Below are 22,362 nucleotides of genomic sequence, written 5' to 3'. Positions count from 1 at the left end.
CCCCCCCCCCCCCCCCCCCCCCCCCCCGCCAACACATCAAGAAAGAAGGTGGTAGCAACTTGAAGTCCCCTTTGGAAAGGTTAGATCCTTAGTGCAACAGTTTTAGAACAGTTTTTCTTTGTTTGTTTTTTTGTTTTTTAAGAAGTCATTGCACACTGTTTCTGTTCTTCGCTCATGAAACCCTCCTCCTCCCCACCATTCTCTATGGTGGGTGTTTGGTTCAGCTGATGAAAGGAAAGGTATCTGTTGTGCAAATATTGTATGCAGTTATCTAACCAGATAATGCCCTTTTTTCCTAATCCCTGTTACAATCCCTAACTAAGCTTGTGTGGACCTTTATCACAAGTGAGCTGTGAGCAAGTGTCATTTACACCAGTACTGTGGGAATGTGTCTTGTGCCTTTGTAAATTATTGTTCCAAAGTGCTATGTTAGACTACAATTTTAGAAGTTCATACCTTTTTTAAAAATTTGCTCTGGGAAATCATTGGGTATTGAAAGGAGTTATGATCTGCAAGCACCTTAAATATTGGGATGAAGATAACTTTTCATGGGAACAGCTAGCTATCAAAGGTGTCTGGCCAGTTGATTTACTTTTTATACTTCATACACAAGACAAGTTTCTCTTAACATTTCCATACAAAAGTAAAACATACACCATTCTTCAATCAGTAGTTCTTTGTATAATTTTTTAAAAATTTAAATATTATGGTTCATGTCCCTTTTATGAATCGAATATTTGAACCTTAATTTGGGAAAGAAAAATGTGCTTTTAAGCTCTGCTTTTGTGGTAACTGTAATGAAACTGGACACAATTGCATATTTACACTTCTCCATAAATCAGTAGCCTTCTAACATTATCAGAAGTTTTCCTTGTTTTCTTAAAACAGCAGCATTTTGTTAACCTTAATCAGAGCCTGACGTGTGTTTCTTCTAAATGGCGTCTGATGTGGTGTGTCTCTTCAGTTCTCTGTGGTTTCCTGTTTTTTTCATACATAGAGAAAAGCCTTTTGATGTATTCAGCCTCATATTTTTCTTTCTTTTAGTGGTATATCAAACCTAAACTTTCTTATAAATACAGCATAGTATCATAAGCCTGCCCTACCATTCATTTATTCATCTTGCCACAGGCCACTCCTCTGGAATTCCTCCAGTACTTCCTCATATATCCTATCCCCCAAATATATATATATATATATATAATTATGTTATATATGTATTATATGTATATTATGTTTTATATATATTATATATATTTCATATATATTTCATATATATATTTGTTATATATTTTATATATATATTTATGTTATATATATTTTATATATATATATATATATTTAGCATTACATGTCTTATTTCTACCCTGTGTGTATCTTCTTCAAGGACAGATAGTATCTTGTATTTTCATGATTGTATTTATCCACAGTGCTTTGCCTTAGCAATTAAGAGATCAGTGAGTCTCAAAGTGTTTTCCCCAGCCCAGCAGCGTCAGCATCACTTGGGAACTTGTTAGAACTCTAAGTTCTCCAGCCCTACCTCAGTCATAATGAATTAGAATATCATGGGTTGCGGATCAGCAATTTCTGTCTTAACAAGCCCTTCAATGATCCTGATGAATGCTCGAGTTTGACAACCACTGCAGTGGATAATTATTGAATGAATATATAATCGTACCTTTATGGTGATGCTTCACTGGGAGAATTGGTATAGGATAGGGCCAATGTAGTCCATTCTGCCTGAGTCTTTTATATCTTAAGAGATACTAGTAAAGAAAAACCTAAGGCTTAAAGATATATAATCTGGGGTGCCTGGGTGGCTCAGCCATTAAGCGTCTGCCTTCGGCTCAGGTCATGATCCCAGGGTCCTGGGATCAAGCCCCGCATCAGGCTCCCTGCTCTGCGGGAAGCCTGCTTCTCCCTCTCACACTCCCCTTGCTTGTGTTCCCTCTCTTGCTGTCTCTGTCAAATAAATAAAATCTTTAAAAAAATTAAAAAATAAATATTTATAATCTTATAAGAGGGTATGTATAGCTCTTATGATGTCCTATTGTGAGAACTGCAGCTTAAAATTTTAAAAACATGAATGATTTCTTTCTTCCACCTATTCAGGAGTAGGCATTTAACATTCCAAAAGGAGGAAAATGAACTAAGGGATGAATAATGAGTGTTACTTATTTTCATGGTGGGGAGGAGGTGGTGAATGTCAGAAACTGGTCGGGTGGAGGACAGACTCGGAGACTTCCCTGGATACCATTTATTACTCTTCTAAAATTTTAAACTATATAAATGCATTACTTAATAAAAATTTTGATGCATGATATTTGAGAAAAATAAGTTTTGAATAAATAAGTTTCTGTATGCTAGCAAGTGTGGTTGATTAAACAATTTAAAATTTCCCTTTGTATTAATATGAAAGGATAGATAACGCACTCTTTATCTGCAGAATACAAGGGGGTAATGGCTAAAATGCCTTCATGACTTTCCACCTGAGCTTTCTCGAGATGGTGGATTACTCTTTTGTGCCATGAATAAAGAATTCCTACTATTGTGTGAACCCATAGTCTTAGAGTTATTTTAAGGAAATAAAGAGGGGAAAATTTAAGTTGATTCAAAGTCAAATGATCTTGTGTATGCAAGAGGTCAAATACACAGGGCTTTGACCTAATCCCTCCTTTTGGATATATTTTTAAAAATATCTTGATAGCCAAGGATTGTTTGAAAGAGAAATTGACTTAGATTTTTGTCCCGTTCTTAGCAAATGGAAAATAATCCAGTTAGCAGAACCCATTACAGGTGTTCTAAATTCTGAACACCTATTAGTCTTTTTTTGTCGACTATTTGTGTTTTAGTACAAATGCAATTAATTATATTAATGTTATGATTGAATTGTGCTGTTTCAGTGGAAGGCAGTCTTAAATGACACTTCATTCAATTACTTTTTTTTTTTCCTTGCACAGAACTATTGTACCATGGAAAGTATTCAGACAGTGCCTTCATGAGGTTCATCAAATTAGCTCTGGCCTGGAAGCAATGGCTCTGAAATCAACAATTGATTTAACTTGTAATGATTACATTTCAGTTTTTGAATTTGATATTTTTACCAGGCTCTTTCAGGTAAGCTTCCTATTTGCTTCCTCCTTTCCTCTCTCCGGATCTCCTTCCCTGTGTGTGCATGTGATGTGTGTGTGTTCATTCGTGTGCACGTGTGTTGGTACATCTCTCTCACACATGCAGACCTATGAGAAATAGTCTCATTTTTGATAGGCTGTAATTTTGAAGTCGCTGCTCTAGGCATTTGGTCATTGCTGTGTGTTGAGGGTTTCAGTTCGGGACACCAGGTGCTGAGGCTGGCGACTGCTTGTTAGCTTTGAGAAGATTCATGCAGAGGAGCTTCGTTTTTAAATTTCCTATTTAGTTTCTCACTTTACTTTGTCTTTTTAGCCCAGTAACTGACAGAACGCAAATTTTACAGGTGGGTATTTGCTGAGGCTGTACCCCAACTTCTTTCCTTTGTCTCCTGCGTTCATTTGGTGAGAAAGGAAATAGTAAACTTGACAATAAATAGTAAATTTGTCAGGTTCTGTATAGAAGATTCCAGTGGTGTGTACTGTTTACAACTTACATTGCTCATTTGACCATATGTTGTAAACATTTTTCATGTCAATAAATCTTTTTCATCAATATAATTATTAATTTTCATTTGCTACATAATATTCCATCAAACCAGTGTGTCATTAATTTAACAAATTCCTCTTTTGGAATTTAACAAATTCCTCAAACTTAGGCTTTGTTTGTTTGTTTGCTTTTAAAGATTTTATTTATTTATTTGACAGAGAGAACAGGTAGGCAGAGCGGCAGGCAGAGGGAGAGGGAGAAGCAGACTCTCCGCTGAGCAGGGAGCCTGATGCGGGGCTCAATCCCAAGGCCCTGGGATCATGACTGGAGCCCAAGGCAGCCGCTTTAACCGACTGAGCCACCCAGGCGCCCTGGTTTTTTTTTTTTTTTTTTTCCCTGTTTCCTCACTAATATGTATGACTGTGACATTAACCTTCTTGTCCTGTTAATTGTTTTTATTTTTTAATCTGTCCTTTACAATTGTCTTCACATGGCTTTTCAGAAGCAAATGTCATTGAAAGATGAAAGCTGGATGCTATCATTTTATTCTTTTGTATATCTTCGTGGAATTACCCTATGCATGAAGACTTGAAATTTGTGTTTTGAATTTGCCTCTGCCACTAAATTGTATATCATCGACCACATTCGATTCAAGTAGTCAAAAAATGAAAGAATCCCACTTAGAATCTTTATGACTGTAGTAATTTAAATTCTATAGTAAGTGAGGTAAATTGATCAGAAAACAGGCTTGCTTGTATTCTGTTGCAATTTTTTATTATTTTAGTCTGTAGTAAATTTATTCTGTTTGAAACATACTTTCAACAAATGTTGGATATAATATTGGTTTTCATGTTTCCCATGTTATAAGAATTTCCCTTCTCTGATTTATGATTCTCCTTGGCACTAGTTTGCAAGGATCTGGTGACTGATTTATGTAAGAAAATCAAATTGTGTGGGATTAACTTTTAATTTATGAGAGGATCTGTTAACAGAAGGCAAATTAACTCTTGTCAACAATACTTATAGAATACATTTTATTTTATTTCAACTTTAAGATCATAATTCTACCTGGGTGTATAAGATAAGAAATTAGATAAATGATTGCAGAAATTGTGCTTTTCCATATTTTCAGTTTACACTAGTTTCCTGATTATTCCCTTGGTATATACAGGCACATGTGGGAGATGCTGCAGGTTCATTCAGTTCCAGACCAGGGCAATAAAGTGAATATCACAATAAAGCAAGTCAAAAAAATTTTTTTGGTTTCCTAGTGCATATAAAAAGTTACGTTTGCACTATACTGTAGCCTATTACATGTGTAATAGCATCATGTCTTGAAAAAGCAATGTATACACCTTAATTTAAAAATACTTCATTGCTAAAGAATGCTGACCGTCATCTGAGCTTTCAGTGAGTCCTGATCTTTTTGCTGGTGGAGGGTCTTTGCCTCAGTGTTGATGACTGCTGACTGATGAGGGTGGTGAAGGTTGGGGTGGCTGTGGCCATTTCTTAAAATAAGACAACAGTGAAGTTTGCTACATTGATTGATCGATTCGTCCTTTCACAACCAATTTTTCTATAGCACGTGATATTGTTTGAAAGTATTTTACCTGCAGTAGAACTTCTTTCAAAATTGGGAGTCATTCCTCTCAAACCCCGCCTCTGCTTTATCAACTAATATTCTGAACCTTTTATTGTCATTTCAGCAATTTTCACAGCATCTTCACCAGGGCTAGATTCTATGTCCAGAAACCGTTTTCTTCACTCATTCCTAAGGAGCAGCGCTTCATCCGTTAAATTTATATAATGAGATCACAGCAATTCAGTCCCATCTTCAGGCTCTGCCTTTAATTCTGGTTCTCTTGCTATTTCCACCACATCTACAGTAAATTCCTGCACAGAAGCCTTAAACCCCTGCAAGTCATCCACGAGGGTTGGGATCAACATCTTTCCAACTCCTCTGAATGTTGATACTACTACTTTTCTTCTGCTGCGTCCTCACCTCCTCAGCCTTCCTGGAATTAAAGAGTTAGGGCGTTGCTCCGGATTAAGCTTTCATTTAAGGGAAGGTTATGGGTGGTTCGATCTGCTCTCCAGACCACTAAAACTTTCTCGGTATCAGCAATAAGGCTGTTTTGCTTTCTTATCATTTGTGTGTTCGCTGGCGTAACACTTTTCATTTCCTTCAAGAACTTCTCCTTTGCTTTCACAACTTGGCTGTTTGGTACAGGAAGCCTAACTTTTAGTCTGTGTTGTCTTTCAACTTGCCTTCCTCATTCAGCTGAATCATTTCTAGTTTTTTATTTAAAGGGAGATAAGTGTGATGTCTTTCTTTCATTTAAATACTTAGAGGACATTGTAGGGCTCTTAATCAGCCTAATTTCGATATTGTTGTGTCTCAGGGAATAGAGAGCCTGAGGAGAGGGAGAGAGATGGGCTGGTCAGTGGGACAGTCGGAACACACATTTCCCCGTTACATTTGACCTCTTACGTGGGTGTGTTTGTGATACAGTAACAACATCAAAGATCACAGATCACCATAACAGATATGATGATGACTTAAATATCTGAAATATTTTAGGAATCACCAAAATATGGGGAGCCTCGGTGGCTCAGTCAGTGAAGTGTCTGCCTCTGGATTTTGGCTCAGGTCATGACCTCAGGGTCATGAGATCAAGCCCTGTGTCTCGGGCTCTGAGCTTAGTGGGGAGTCTGCTTGAAATTCTCTCCCTCTCCCTCTGCCCTTCCCCCTACGTCCACTCTCTCTATCTCTCTCTCAAATAAATAAATAAATCTTTTAAAAAATAAATAAATCTTTAAAAAGAATTACCAAAATAATGGCAGAGAGACTTGAAGTGAACAAATGCTGTTGGAAAAATGGTGCCGTGATAGAATTGCTCAGTATGGGCTTACCACAAACCTTCAATTTGAAAACAAAAAACAACACAGTATCTGTGAAGTGCAGTAAAGCAGAGCACAATAAGATGAGGTAAGCCTGTATAGGCCATTAGCTTACTTTTTTTCAATGATTTTAACGATACTTTTTGTAAAAAGATGGTGTTACGTGATACCGACCATTTTATGATAGAATCTCTCCTTTTTTTAAAGGTTTCTGATAATTTTACAAATAATTTATTTCACATGATACAAAGACATTTAAAGTCGTAGAAGCTTTGTTTCTTCCCCTTGTGAAGGCAGAGAAAAAAATTTTTTTCCTGCCTTAAACCTAACTGTTCATTCTAGGAGGAGTGTGTTTTTTTGTGGGGAGCCTGGATGACTTTTTAGTGTGGGTCTTAAACGCTAGAATGCCTCGGTTGTATATGAAAGTTCTGAGGGCACCTTAATGTTGGTTAAACACTTACCCAAACTGTTATTTAATACGTGCACATATTTTCTTATAAGCTGTTTGACTTTAAAACAGCGCAGGTAATCTTAATGCTCTGTTATGTGTGTCTTATTTATGCTCACTGGGATGGGAGAGGAAAAGAATCTTGTTAAACGGAGTTACTGTGAAAAGTTTTAGATAACAAAACCAAAAAATACTGGTTGACTAAACATGCCTAGTCTCTTTGAAAACACAGAATTATGGGAGTAGCTAAAGCACTCTCATTAGCTCTGTATACTTCTGTGATTCTTCACTTCTTTCGGTTTCATTATTCAGTTGCTTTAACTAATCATACATATACCTTACAATTAGTTCTATGCATAGAAAAATGGGTGTATTAATTAACTTTTACTGATCTTTTATTTTTTACAACTTTAAAAATTGAGTAGTAGTTTAAGTTATAATTATGCATGCTATGTGAAAAATGTATTTTATGAATACTGTAACTGCATGAACATATAGTCTTGTGTAGTCACAGTGGTGGTAGTTAATTAGCAGTGAATTCTAACATCTCAAGATTGGGGTTTGGCAGAGAACTAGCCTAAGGGTTTGAAGAAGTCAGCAGCAGGGACTAGGAGATGAAGTTGAGAATTATCTGGGAAATGAAAGAAGAGAAGAAAAGAACGTAAAGCTGGTTAGGAGTTATGTTCTTTTCCTCTCCCCTTATCCTGACATTCTGCCAGAACTTGAACAAATGCTAGGAAGTCATTGGAACAATCTTGCAGTGGCTACCTTCCTTGTTTCCTCTTTCTTCTGCCTTTAATCTTCTTTCTCCTCTCCAGGTAGTTCAGAGATGCTGGGATTGGCAGGTGCTGAAGTCCTGGAATGGAAATAAGGGGATTTTGCTTCTCTCTTCTCTCTCCCTGGGGCTGTTGCTCCCCTTCTCCTTCCATTTCCCCACTACTAGAGAAGATTGGGTTGCTGAGAAATGGGGCAAGAAATTTGAGGGTGGCCACATAAGGAATGTGTGATTTGGGGGGGATATGTTTGTGACTATGGAATATAGAGCATCAGGGAAATAGGGAGCAAAAGAGGAAGAGGACTAAGTCATCTGTTACATCAAGGAATAAGAGAGCGAATCCGGACAGACTAGTCCAGGCCCCTCTTCCAACAGTCAGTAAAGAGCTATTCTTGAAAATAGTAATATTTTGGAAGAATGCAAGGAATAGCTTCCTTAATTCACTCAATTAATTTCTGTAGTCATTTAAGAATCTCTAAATAATTTTATGTTGGTGGGTGTGAAAACATTTCCTTTAATCTAAAAACAAATTGCAAAAATAATTCTTATTCTCCAAAGCATTTTATTTTGCCTTCTTTAAGCCATTAGTTGGTAAAATACTTAAAACAAAACAAAACAGGGGCGCCTGGGTGGCACAGCGGTTAAACGTCTGCCTTCGGCTCAGGGCGTGATCCCGGCGTTCTGGGATCAAGCCCCACATCAGGCTCCTCCGCTATGAGCCTGAAGCAGGCTCATAGCGGAGGAGCCTGATGTGGGGCTTGATCCCAGAACGCCGGGATCACGCCCTGAGCCGAAGGCAGACGTTTAACCGCTGTGCCACCCAGGCGCCCCTGTCTCTATCTCTGTTAAATAAATTAAAATCTTTTAAAAACAAAACAAAACAAAAACAAACAAACAAAAAAAAACCCCACATAACTATCATTTGTTTCTGACTGTGGGTTGCATTCACAAGAAAAACAGTACACAGACTCTTTCTATTACAGAAATATTTTTGTAGTTAGAAGCTGGCCCTCTGGATTATGTACCAAGAAGTGGTTGCTTAATACTGTAGCATTTGGCTCAAAACTCCAATCTCATTTTTTTTTTTCGGTTGTATTCTGATCTGCGCATTGGTTCCCCATAAAGTTCAGCATTTTTTCAAACAACTCTTCCATTAATTTTTGTAGACTTTAATGGAAGTGACCCAAATATTTTACATTTGCTCCATCCTCGTCCTTTGTAGATGGGGAAGTAAAACAAAACAAAACCAAACCCAGTGCCTAAACTAGCAGCTATTTCTCAGTTTTTTAAAAAAACATATACTGATATTCTTCCAAGTATTGTTTATGTAATTTTTAGTTATGATTTTAGAAGAAAATTAGAAACATGTTTTTTTTCCCCAAGTACGCAGTCAGAACCTCTGATGATAGTGTTCTCCACGGCTCCTTTTTGCCCAATGAGGTATTTTAGTGTGCTGGGGGACTAGCCTGAAGATTTTTCTTGTTATGTCAGAAAAGGTTAAAGAACTCTTCATTACTAAATCATTCTTGCCCTTGTTATCCTCATCTCAAGAGATACAGTCCTTGAAGAATTCCGCCTTGTGAATCTGAAACTTGCTTAACAATAATAAGGAAAAAGTCTCAAACAAACAAAGGCAGGAGCCCTCTCCCAATGATCATGTCTAGGACGACCGCTTCAACAGCTCTCACTTGGCAACAGAAAATACCTTTTTCTTCCTTTCTGTAGAAGATATGAGTTAATAATCTGGCACATCAGATAGAGCGTGCTGCCAAGTCCATGGAATAAATGTAGCTTCAGCCTTAAAAATATGGCTAAGATGATGCATTCACACCCTCATGCAAAATTGTCTGTCACCGACTGCCTTTTTTTCTCTTGCTGTGGGAACTGGAGGGGTAACTAATCACATGAAAGAGAGAATGGTACAAACTCTGTGTACATTAGTGTACTTCTGTGCACGATCTTTAGTTTACTCACTGCTAAATCGCAAGCCTTCTGTCATCGTGCAAGAGTTAGTCAAATGTGAGCACAGAAGTATGTTAACATGGAAAGAATCGTAAGTTGGGAGTCAAGGCCTTTAGACAAATTACTAGTTAGAGGAGCTTTTCACCAGTGACACCTCCCTGATCACCTTATTCTGTTACTGCCTCATGCTGGTGTCCCTTTGGTGAGCAAGACAGGCATGTTCCTTCTTCTCACGTAGCTTCTGGTTAATGTGTAACCGTTGCCAAATCGCTTACATTCCATGGTACGCTTCTTGTTCTATAAAATTAGATACCTTAAAGGTACAGCAGTGAACAAGACAGACCAAGGGAGATAAGGAATGTGATGAGAGCTAACAGTTTGAAATAGAGTGCTCTGAGAAGGCTTCACTGAGGAAGTAACACTGGAGAGGAATCACTTAGATATTTGGAGGAAGAATTTTGGTAGAGGAATCAGCAAATATAAAGCTTCTGAGGAGGGGGGATACCTTTGTGTTCAAGCCAACTACAAAGAAGCCAGGGTGCCTGGGGAAGAGGCAGAATGTGGAGAACTCACACAGATGGGGAGGAAAGGGAACTGGGCATCAACCCTGTAAAATCCTCCAAGACCATTTGTAAGGACTTTGGCTTTTACTCAAAGTTAGAGGGTTTTGGACAGAAAAGTGATGTGTTTTATGTTTCAAAATTACCACAAATGCTGTATTGGGAATAGAATTTGTGAAGAAAGTATGTCTTTTTTCTTTTTGTTCTCTGCATTCTATCCTGTTTTCTGCCCAATATTTCTCCAAAAAGAGAGTAAGGTATCTCATGTTTGCTGTTAGGTGGTAAAGGTTGACCTAAGCTACAGAAGCTCATAGTCACCTGAAAAATATTTAGGAGATTTCAGTAACTATATTAAATGATAGGTTGGTATATAATTGATAGTTGATGTTATCTAGGTAATATCTTTTCACTTATTCTTATTTTTAGCCTTGGGGCTCTATTTTACGGAATTGGAATTTCTTAGCTGTAACACATCCGGGTTACATGGCATTTCTCACATATGATGAAGTTAAAGCACGCCTACAGAAATACAGCACCAAACCTGGAAGGTAAGACTTTTCAGCAGTAATATTATGTGGCAAATCTAATGATGAAAAGTCCTCTCTTGTCCATTCTTAAATAAATCAGTAACACCCATTGGGGAGGGGGGAGGAAATGCTAATAGACCACAATGGTACTTCTTAATTGAATCCTTTTAATCCATTCATTGTACTTGTACTGAAACTCTGTGTTCAAGAAGTGAAAGAGGATATGTACCATGTAATTTGACAAACTTAGAAATTCATTAAGTCTCAGAGCTCTGATTTTCAAATTGGAGTAGGGTATTAGCATTGACTGTTTCACGACACCTGTTTGTGTATAAAATTGTATGTGTATATTTGAATACTTGAATATTGTGCTAAAGACAAATCAGTTTCATGATCATTATTTTAGTGTATTTTTCAAGATATTCAATTTGGTTCTATGATAAACACATATGCACTTATATTTGTTTATATTATATGTAATTCTAAGTGTACATCTATGTACATTATAAACACATATAAGTATATAAACATATATAAGCCCATTGTTACAATCCAGCCACTTTCATGTTAAGAATTTCTTCCATAATACCTTGTCATTCTCTGTAGCTTCAGAATTTATGTTTTATTTTCCAGATGATGAAACTTGGTGAAACTCAGAGGTTGGCTGTTTTGTCAGCCCTTGTGGCTTTGGCTGACAAATCATACATTAATTTCTAGGATCAGAAAATCTGTCTCTTTCCTCGTTCGTGCATTTTCCCCATGTGCCACTTAGAAATGCATTACATAGTAGGCATTTGCTGTGGCAAGCAGTGTGCTGGGTATGGCAGCAGTGACAGTGGAGACCTGTCCTCATACACTGACATTTTACTAGGAGATGCCATCCCAACATCCATTAATTAGTACACTGATTTCCATATAGGAGTCATTTCATTGTAGGAATGAATTTGGTTGTTTTTTTAAGGTCACATTTTTCTTCTAATGCCATTTGCAAAATGGTGCAAATGGTGTTTGTCCTTTAACAAGGTAGTTTCTAGTTCAAGCCAGTACTGTTGATTCCTTTTTCTCTGCCATAATGAAAATTCCCATCTTCTTTATTTTTAAGAATTTATATGGCATATGAAAAGAAGGTAGTGGGTACAGAGAACAGTTTGGCTCCTATTGAAGTCTTCTGGTTAGATTAAGGAGAGTTGGTTCTCATTGAGATGCTGATGGTGCCTTGATGAGTCATTCTGTTTTGGTCAAGGATTTGACCAGATTTTTCCATAACTTCTACTCTGTAGATTGGCGTCAAAGTATCTTCTTGTTCTTGGAGTATGATTTGAAAGATGTGCTATGTTTGGAATTACACAATCCTACAAATTTAACACAGAAGTTATTTGTGAAATTAAGAAACCAAGTCTCTTTTGTGTTCTCTTGTTCAAGATTATGGAGATAAATAATGTTGGGAGAGAACACTGTTGGAAGCAAAAGCCAGGCCTTATCACTCTTGGAATAGTTCTTTTAATAAAAGGACAATGCCCTCCAAAAGGGTGTCTTCCTTTTCTTCCCAATTTGCCCTGTAACAGTTTGTTCTAAGTTTTCGGCAATGGTGAAATGGGCAGTCTGTGGTAAACTGTTATGTTTAAAGTGTGATGTGGTGTATAAAATGTAAAGTTTAGGAAAACTCAGTGAACAAATCAAACGATTTTGATAAATACTTGTTTTGCGGAATACCTGTTTGGCTGTTTCTTCCTCTTGGAAAGCATTTCTTCTCTTTGGCTTCATGCTGCAGAAAATCATAGGACCTACTGCAAGGACATTTGAGTCTCAGGTTTTGCTTTTTTGGGGGATACGGTTGATAGCCAGAAGTCTGTGTGGAATTATTTTGTCTGATTCTGATTAAGGGTTCCTTTAATTGGCAGGTTGATAGCCTATTTTCAGGCTCTCTAGGAGAATACATGTTTGGACTTCCTTGAAGAGTCCTTTCTCAAGGTTCTAAAACAAGTATGAAGTTATTATTATTTAAAAATCACATCTTCTTTTCTTTAAGAACCCAATTTTCTTCAAAGATGAAATCACCTTGCAGTACTAAATACACAAGTTAATTAAATTGAATGACTGTATAGCTGTTATATATATTAATTTATCCTGCAAAGTTATTTTTATAGTATTTGGTTCATCAGTAACTAAGGTACATTAGGAGATATGAATTTCTGTCATATACGTAGAGCAATCAGGGTACTCAAACATAGCCAACAGATTGTTGACCTGCTTTTGAGCTGCTTAAGGGGTTACGAAATCCAGATACGGTTATCATGATGGTAAGATTGAGTATAGTACACTTAAGTACAGATAAGTGATCTAAAATGAAATAAGCAGATAACTATATTAATAAATAAATAACAGTGAATTTAAAACCAAGTCAGTATCTCCTTGTCATTGTCATTAATTTGATTTATATTTCTGAACTGTTTTAACTTCCCATTGCAAGACATTGGACTGGACAGGGTTGGGTGGCAGCCATGAGCTTAATCTAGTTTGTCTTCTCATTAATATAGTTCAGCTCTTTTGATCTTTCATTTAAAGGTGAATGGCCGGAACGCTCGAAAGAAAAAAATATTATTTTTAAACAAGTCATTAACTTAAAATGTATAATTTTAAAATTACAAAGTGATATATTGAATTTCACGGTAGAAACTGACTCAGTTGCTCTCTGAGGTGAACAAATTAAATTTTTACTTTGCTTTCCAAAAACGATTTCTGTCCTGTTTCATACTGAGCACCGGCTGATGCGGATGGCAGTCGATCCTTTGATATTGAAGTACGTGAACTTCAGTTCTTTCGTCCTATAGCCCTGGAGGTGTTTACGGGCAATTATTGTTAGTGCTGCTTTTACAGATCAATGAACGGAGAAGGACAGTGGTGTGAAAATAAGATTAGAACCTTATTCAGATATTCTAAATGATTCCGTTTATTCTTTGACTTTAAAAAAAGTCTAACAGATTGTTCAGTAGTGAGCATACACTTTGAATGTGACTAAACATCATTTTCTCACGCTTTACATACAGCTACATTTTCCGGTTAAGCTGCACCCGGTTGGGACAGTGGGCCATCGGCTATGTGACCGGGGACGGCAATATCCTACAGACCATCCCGCATAATAAGCCCTTATTTCAAGCCCTGATTGACGGCAGCAGGGAAGGATTGTGAGTATGAGAAATGGGAGTCAGGGTGCTTATTACTCACCAGCGTGAAAGACAGACATTGCTTTGCGATGGAGAGAAAAAGTAGTGAGGCTGATGATCTGGCTGGTTTGTTTGTTTTTTTATCTCAAGACTGAGGAATGGAGTGCTCCTTAGTTCTTACAGTTCATCCCTTAAAATAGTCATTTTAAGGTAACCAGTTTGAATTAAACTGTATGTGACAGCCAGTAAATTCCATCATCGGATTAGAACATGAGTTTGTATCTTTCACAGGAAAAAAAAGTAAAGGCACTTAAAAGTAGTTTAAAATAGATGATAAAACTTATTAAAAAGATAATTCTTTAGAATAACTGACTTCTCTTGCTTCGTGGAACCCTCCAGCTGACAGTTTCCTTTTTGTTTGACGGTAGTACCAGACTGTCTCTTTCTTCTTCTTCTTACCCTTTTCCTACCCCTTACCCCCTTTTTCTGTTTGTGTCATTCTTTTAGTCACACTGGTATTCAATCCCTATTCCAGAATTATATGTTAAGAGCTGAATTCAGTTTAACTTAAGCTATTCTTTTTTAAAATTTAAAAATAAGTAAGTTCTCCTTTGTCTTTTAGAGTAAGAAGGACTTTTTCTCCACAAAGTTTAGATAATCTGATAGGTGCCTTCCAAGTAGATATCTCATTTGTTTTAGTCATGTGCCATTCCCTTCATCTTTTTGTTCTCTTTTCTGTGTTGTTCTATTCTATTCTCATGTAATTCATATCATGCTCACTTTTCATGCCCTTTGCCCTTACTGAGTAACTGAAGAGACGGATGTTGCCTTATTTGCTACAGCACAGATGGTGATAGAAACCTAGTAGGAGAAAGCCCACAAGAGTTAGCAAAGAGAAAATAATTTAAGTTCCACCTTTTCTAAAATAACTGCAAAAAAGAAAAAAAAGTGATAGGATATATATGAAGAAAAAATGCGTTTTTTTTAATAAGTTATGAGCTTTCAAGAAGTACTTACATAAGAATTGTATGGCAGACCGGTAACAAGTTTGTATTTCGGTTTTTTTAACTTATCATAAATTTGCTATCCTCAGTTATTTATGCCTTACTTGTAATGCATCTAAGATGCATATGTGTAGCTTTTGATTCACTGTGATTACAGGATTTTTTTTAAAGAAAGTGTGCTGTGAAGTTTTACAATCTGTACATGTAGTAATTTTGATACAGCTTATTTACATTGTTTATAATGCCTTCCATCTATTTTTTAAAGGCCAATAAAAAAACAAATTATATTGTAATCAGTAGCTTAGCCTCTGAACTCCTACACAAATCAGCTGTTAAAAAATATTTACACACACACACACACACCCCTTCAGAGGCATTTAATTAGTTGAATTTGAACTGTAGTGATAGAGTACATTAAAATAGGTCAGATTAATATTATAATATGATTTAAAACTAGATCAGATTTTTAGATTATATTAAAATAGATATTATTAGATAGTTCCCACCCTCCCCCCCAGATCTGTAAAACACAGGATATTATCTGGCCCAGCTGTCATCGGGGGCAGCTGTCCTTTCCTTATAGTTAGTTCAAGTTAGTATGACATAGATAATAAAGAAGTTTACTTCCATACCCAGCTGAGATTGTTTATTCCTTCTCTGCCGTTGTGAGGGTCTCATCAGTAGCACCCTTGTTTACTGAGGAAAGTGACAACTTTCCCCTTATACATTAGATAGACCCTTTTAACCTTTCCTCTAGCGACCTTATTGTCATTTTTATAATCTTTGAGGTTTGAATTCTTCATAGAATTTCTACACATTTTTTAAGTGTGATGAGCAAAATGTTATATAATAATTTTAAAACTAGCCATTATTTAGGGTATAAAAAGAAAGTTATTTATTAACTCTCACTTAGTACTCTTCATTTAATATTTGTAAAACTTTAACCCACCCCTGCGAAAACATTCTAAATTTGTCATTTCAGATGTAGTCAACTCTTCCCTAAATTGTAAAAAAAAAAAAAAAATTGTCTCACTGATCTACTGATTTGTTCCTTACCCTATGAGAATTGTCTGTCCTCTAAGTTCATTTTTTTCTGGTTTTACTAGGTAAATTTTAACACTTAAGAACATATTTATAGACTATTTAAAAGGATAAATATTTTTTGTTCCTTCACAGAACAGTTTTAGTAGAGTTTTGCCCCTTAAAATATTGATCACAGTAGTAGTATATTCTGAATTTTTCATTCAAGCCACCTAGAACGGAGAACTACCAAACTAACTATAGAACTTAATCAGTCAACATAATCCAACAGTGATATTACCATTTTTTAAAATCTAAAATCGGTATTTGCTAACACAATAAACTTCATTTTTAAAGGAATGTCTGAATGAATAAAAGCTTCTAACAATATGGCCTTATTACTATAACTTTTAGCTCTCATTTTAATTCTTTGTAACAATGGAACCTCACATTTATCAAGATTATGTTTGTAGCTTGATTTGAAGTAAATGAAACATATAATTGTAGCATTTTCTAACTTCTTCAGTCATGCGCGTACGTGTGTGTGTCAGCATGTGTGTAGACTAGTGTCTGTAGGGGTGACTGGAAGGTGGGATGGAAAGTCAGAGGATGGGAAACTGGAGAAGCAGAAACCATGGAGGTGTTTGCACAACTTTTGTAGGAAACTTGTGGGCTTTAATATCATTTTTCTCTCGTGTTACTAAGCATGGTGTAAAGTGATGCAGCTAACATTAACTGTGCTTCACATGAGAGACGTGATCATTGCAAATAGATGTACGTTCAAAGTGTTTTGGAATAGACCATGAATGGCCAGAAAAGTAAATTTTTAACTTACCTAAAGGACCTGTAGTAAAGGTGTTTAATTGGAAATAGTTGCTTAGTGGCCAAGTCCATATTCATTATGTATTTCTTATATGAAAATGATTTCTAAATTTTAGATGTCCTAAAAGTAACTTGTAATATTATGGAAACAGTGATAGTAAAGGTTCTTGATATAAGTTACATAAAAAAGAATTTTCAACATGTGGGTTTTGAATATATAAGAATCTGATTAAATAATCTTAAATGCAATTTAAAAATGTATATTTATGGTAATAAAATTTCTGTTTATAATCCAGCTATCTTTATCCTGATGGGAGGAGTTATAATCCTGACTTAACTGGATTATGTGAACCCACACCCCATGACCATATAAAAGTTACGCAGGTAAGGACAATTTCCGGTAACACATTTATAATTGTTAAGTATCTAATGCTTTTGAAATGAAAAGCATCCTCTTATATAAGCTGTAGCTAAAACTATGTACAGGTGTTTCATGCAAAAGATACTTTAAGGAATTCTAAGAGTGTTTGAAAAAATACATTACTTTCTCCATTTTTGGGATAAAAATTTCTGCTGTTAATATTCTTGCTTCCAATATGATATTGGCATTTATGCAGATAGATGATAGATAGATAGATAGATAGATAGATAGATAGATCGATCGATCCACAGGTAAGTAAATAGATATGAGGAGAGAGGCATAGGTTTAGAAAACTCCAAAGATTAGAATAATAATATGCTTTAGCTTTTACAGTCAAATGAGTACTTGAAGCTTATTGAAGATAATAATTATATCCTTATAAATCTATTGTTGGCAACCTCATAGATTGAAAAGGAGTGTAACTTGGTAAGCCTTTCTTGAGGGTAATATTCAGTAATTATCAAAATCTAAATAAAAACATTTTTTACTCTAGTTTCTGATATATCACTCACATATACACAGAAAGATCTGTGCATTGGGGTATTCAGTTTAGCATTTTTCCTAAAATGAAAAATTATAAACGATTTAATCCTAGGTTAAGGAAACCATAGTATTACAGCATACCGTATTATACTGTACAGTCATTAAGAGGAGGAAGGTACCGCCACATAATCACATGGGAACTCTGGCATCTTTATTATGTAAAAAAGTTCCATTACTAAGAAGCTCAATTATATAACATTTCATTTTGTAAAGTTACGTTATGTAAGTCCAATTTCTGGAAAGAAAGAAAGGAAGAAAGAAATTACCATATATGAACCTATGAATATACTTTTTAAAAATAAAAATTAAAAAATACCAAACTGGTGACGTTACTTAACTGAGGGGGTAAGAAGCTTTGGGAATTAGGAAGAAGACGAAAGGGAGAACCTGAGTACTTTGTTTTACATATAGTCTAGTTTTAAAATATTTTGTAATTGATATATTTTTGTGCTTTGTATAATAAATAATAAAAAATCAAAACCAGAAATTATAGATTTGGGGGAAGACAAGAGGTAATTTTTTTAATTTTATTTTGAATTCTCCAGATTTAGTCCCAGTGGTCTTGGTATTATTATGTGAAACAGATTTGTTGACATATGTACAGTTTTTTAAGTATAAAATATAATTGACATTATTTTAGTTATGTAGTGATTCCTTATGCTCTAATACATGTGAAAGGACAGTCACAAAAGGCGGTTCCTCTTTATAAAGCCGTGGTTTAAAAATACATATTCAGGAGTAGTACCGTCCCATTAAATTATTCATAAATATTTGAATTACTTACCCCTTCAGTTCCATTGAATTTTGTATCCGTGCTTTTTGCTCACCATAATTTTTTAATAATTGCAAACCGGCCCTTTGGATGTCATAACAATATAAATCCTTAGCTATTATTTTAGAGACTTCAGTGACTTACAATTTATTTTTAAATTGTATTTACTTACAATTTCTTTATTGTGCATCTTGATACATTCTCATCTTTTTTCTTAATTTCTTTAAAAATTAAACAGTCACACAAACAAACTTCATGGTAGACACAATTTATATATGAATGTGTGTGTGCGTGTATGTGTATTTTTGTGTGTGTGTATGTATATATATATTTTTTTTTCTCACCAAGATTATAAGATCTTTTAGTAAACTAGCGGTTAAATATTGTCACTTATTTATCCTGCATAGGGCCAGGTACCTAATAGACACTTATTAACTGCAACATTGCCTTATTTAAATGAAGTTTTATTTCCATAATTCCTTTTCTTTGTATCCCTATTAATTAACATTTCTTTACACATACTGATATATTTATATCTTCTTTGTGACATAGATCTTTTCACTATTTGGATACCAAGAATTTTACTATGTCAAAATGTTCAAAACTAGTATATCAAGGGAATAGATGTTTAATAAAACAATTTTTGGTTGCTGAAGTGATTAGTTTTCTTGACAGTGCTGTATTGGGAAAAGAGTATGCAATTTAGAGATTTAATATAGAATTTGAGGAAAACAATTTAAACTTATTGAGCCTCGGGTATTTTTTTAATTCAATATATCTTATTATGCTTTGGAGATTATATGACATAATAAATGTGGACCACAGTCCATAGCATGCAGGGAGGGCTTGGCAAATGCTGCTTTTCTTCTGTTCTGGAATTTCTAAAGGTATTTAAGAAAGAAAATTTAATGTTCAGTCAGAGTCGTGTGTGTGTGTGTGTGTGTGTGTGTTTGCAGTTTTATAGTAAAATTAGATGAGTATGTGGCACTTACAAAGAAACTAAAGTTATTTATATTTTCTTTCAAAACCATAAGTTTTGTCTTTTGAGTCACCACTGAAGCAAGTCCCTTCCTAAAGCAACAATACAAAACATTAAATAATCCGAAGTATTAAAAAAGCTTACACAATTGCAGATAAAAGCTCAAATGTTTTAAAAAATGACTTTGTAGACCAAATTGTGATTAACAATTCAAAATATGTCTTAAATGGGTAACGTATTCCTGACAGGATTAAGTGTGAGGAATTTACTGTAAGTCATTGTATTAGAGAAAATTCAATATTAAGAGTTCATGTTAGAAATACATTAACACTGCCTTTTCTGCCTTTATCTCCCCCCACCCCAAATTCCAGGAACAATATGAATTATATTGTGAAATGGGCTCCACTTTTCAGCTCTGTAAAATTTGTGCTGAGAACGACAAAGATGTCAAGATTGAGCCTTGTGGGCATTTGATGTGCACGTCTTGCCTCACAGCATGGCAGGTATGATCCCAGTTTAGGGAGCAACACTGATGTCTTCCTTATATCCCCTCTTACTATTTCTCTTTGCAGTTTTTTTTTTCATCTTAATGATTTAGGAAATGGTCTGTTAAATGCTTTCTTTGAGTAGTTGTTTAAAAAAAATCTCATGTTTGATTTTCTGTTTTATATAATTTTATTTTTCTTGCTGTGTTTTATATTGTTACTTTTGCATGTATAATTTAATTTTAGGATTTAGTTATAAGTAGTTGTACCTCAATAAATATAAATTGATTTAATGTTTTAGACTAAGACCTAGAGAATAACTGGTTTCTCCAATGGCTATCTTATATTTCTTTATCTGTAGTAGAGGTTGGGGGTTTGAAAATGAATCTTTGGACAAACTTCCAGTTTTGAGTATTTGAAAGGATTCACAGAATATTTTGATCAAGTTGTTTTTTAACTGCTGTTTAACACAGTCAGTATTGAAGTCAATATTATTGATGGAGTTTAGAAAGCAAATAATTAAGTTTTCAAACATTTTAATAAAAAACTTGCTGTTGAGTATATAATCGACATCCCTACCCGATCCCTGAGCCATCTCAGTCTTTGATGTTCTGTCCAACCCTGAACCTCTGTGTTGCCTGAGAGGAAGAACAGCCTTAGAGGGTCAGGCAGGAAGAATGCAGACTCAGGAACGTTGGTGCTGTTGAGCTCTTTACTTAGTAATAAAATATAATGATTTTCACATTTTCACAATCTAAAAAAAGGACCTCCTTCTTCCTTTGGGGAGATTTGAGAAATGAAGAAAAAGAGGAAGAATGAGGAAATGAATTACAATTGACTTATGTTTTCTTTTCATTCTTTGTTTTAAAAAGTACATATTATTTTAGAGAGAGGAGAGGAGAGAGAGAAAGAGAGAGAGAGAAAACGTGAGCAGGGGGAGGGGCAAAGGGAGAGGGAGAGAGATTCTGAAGCAGACTCCCGACTGAGCACAGAGCCCATGGAGGGGCTTGATCCCAGGACTCTGAGATCATGAGCTGAGCCGAAATTAAGAGTCGGACGCTTAACCTACTGAGCCACCCAGGTGCCCCTTATTTATGTTTTCACTGCCATTTCTGAACTCCCAGATAGCTTTCTTACCTCAGTAAAAATTGTTCAACGTCCCTACACTTCTCTTTTTCAGTATGCATTTGGTTTATATTTTACTTTAGGTTTTCCTGGATATCCATTCCTTGATACCCTAATTTCCCTTTATCCCTTCAAGATGTTGGTGAACTTTGTGTCGTATAGGGAGAAGTTGGAAGAACAGTGATGCGCAGTGTGGGGTCAGCAAACTTACTCTCAACCTATGGGAACTTGATTGCTGTGTAAATTATGTTAATTGTTCTGCAGACCTAACAATGTCTTTTTATAAATGACTTTCAGTAAGTCACTCTGGTAGAAGAGAGAAGTATGTTTGCAAGTGTGTTTCACATCAGTCAATAGAAACTATTACAGAGATACTGACTCAGTGCCGGACTGACAGATGGGACCGTTATGATGATTTGCTTTACCTGATACCCATTCACTATTTCGGGATAAATAGAGGCCAATTGTGTTTGTCACCTCTTTGGATTGACTTATGACTTCGGGGTGGTGGTGTGGTTCTCATGGGTACAGAGAAGCTAAAAACTTTGTATTTCCCCCTAAAGAGACCAGAATTTTAGGCTGGTACAAACTCCCAGTACTCTCTGGCCCCACGCATGGCCTATGTCTTTGGCCTGTACTCTTGGGGCCTCAGGCTGGGAGCATACACATAGGTATATATGGTAGGACTTGGCATCTTTAACTTGATACCTACCTAGTATTTGGAAGTTAAGTGGGTTAAAAGTCAGAAGTTCCCATTAGTTTGGCAAAACCTTTGATCACTAAAGATTATTGTTTAAAGCATCATACAGAATAGCTGTTTACCTTACAGCCCAAGTAAAAGAGTATCACTGAATATAAAACAAGCAGATTTCATTTATTTTACTTTTTGCATATGGAAGAAATTTATGTTCTAAAATTTCAGGGACAATACTACACATTTTATTTAGTAAGTTTGTGGACTCTTTGCAGTAAATAGGTACGTTATGTGCCAAAGACCCAGGAGCATTTCCCTGTTCCCAAGGCTGTTATGAACCCTTTGTCCCTTACATCACCACAACTTTTCTGTATATTACTGTGCATTCTCCAAATAGTACAGTTCCTCCTGCCAGCATCTAATCAGTTCCCTGATTCACTTCATGATTTTTTGTATTGGTCTAATGGCCTTATGTAAAGACGTGCCCCATCATATTTGTAAATTGCTAACATTCACTTTTTTTTCTTTATTACTCTGAATTACTT

General features: G+C 35.6%; 1 protein-coding gene across 5 annotated transcripts in view; it reads left to right on the top strand.

Moving 5' to 3' along the window:
• The window catches only part of CBLB (Cbl proto-oncogene B), a 218,259-nt gene that overhangs the window by 106,865 nt on the left and 89,032 nt on the right, over positions 1-22,362 (top strand). For 4 of the 5 annotated variants that reach the window (XR_005832160.1, XR_005832159.1, XM_040621183.1 and 1 more), the window contains exons 5-9: positions 2,958-3,114; positions 10,688-10,809; positions 13,836-13,973; positions 17,095-17,182; positions 19,885-20,016. Coding sequence is in view for 3 of the 5 variants with exons in the window: in XM_040621183.1 (XP_040477117.1) it covers positions 2,958-3,114; positions 10,688-10,809; positions 13,836-13,973; positions 17,095-17,182; positions 19,885-20,016 (637 nt within the window). In the remaining 2 variants the exon portion in view is untranslated. The remainder of the gene's footprint in view (positions 1-2,957; positions 3,115-10,687; positions 10,810-13,835; positions 13,974-17,094; positions 17,183-19,884; positions 20,017-22,362) is intronic. The other variant, XM_040621185.1, reaches the window with a different exon arrangement.

Source organism: Ursus maritimus, unplaced genomic scaffold (genome assembly GCF_017311325.1).
Source record: "Ursus maritimus isolate PB19 unplaced genomic scaffold, ASM1731132v1 scaffold_4, whole genome shotgun sequence".
NCBI lineage: Eukaryota > Metazoa > Chordata > Mammalia > Carnivora > Ursidae > Ursus > Ursus maritimus.
This window is presented reverse-complemented; position numbering and strand designations above follow the sequence as displayed.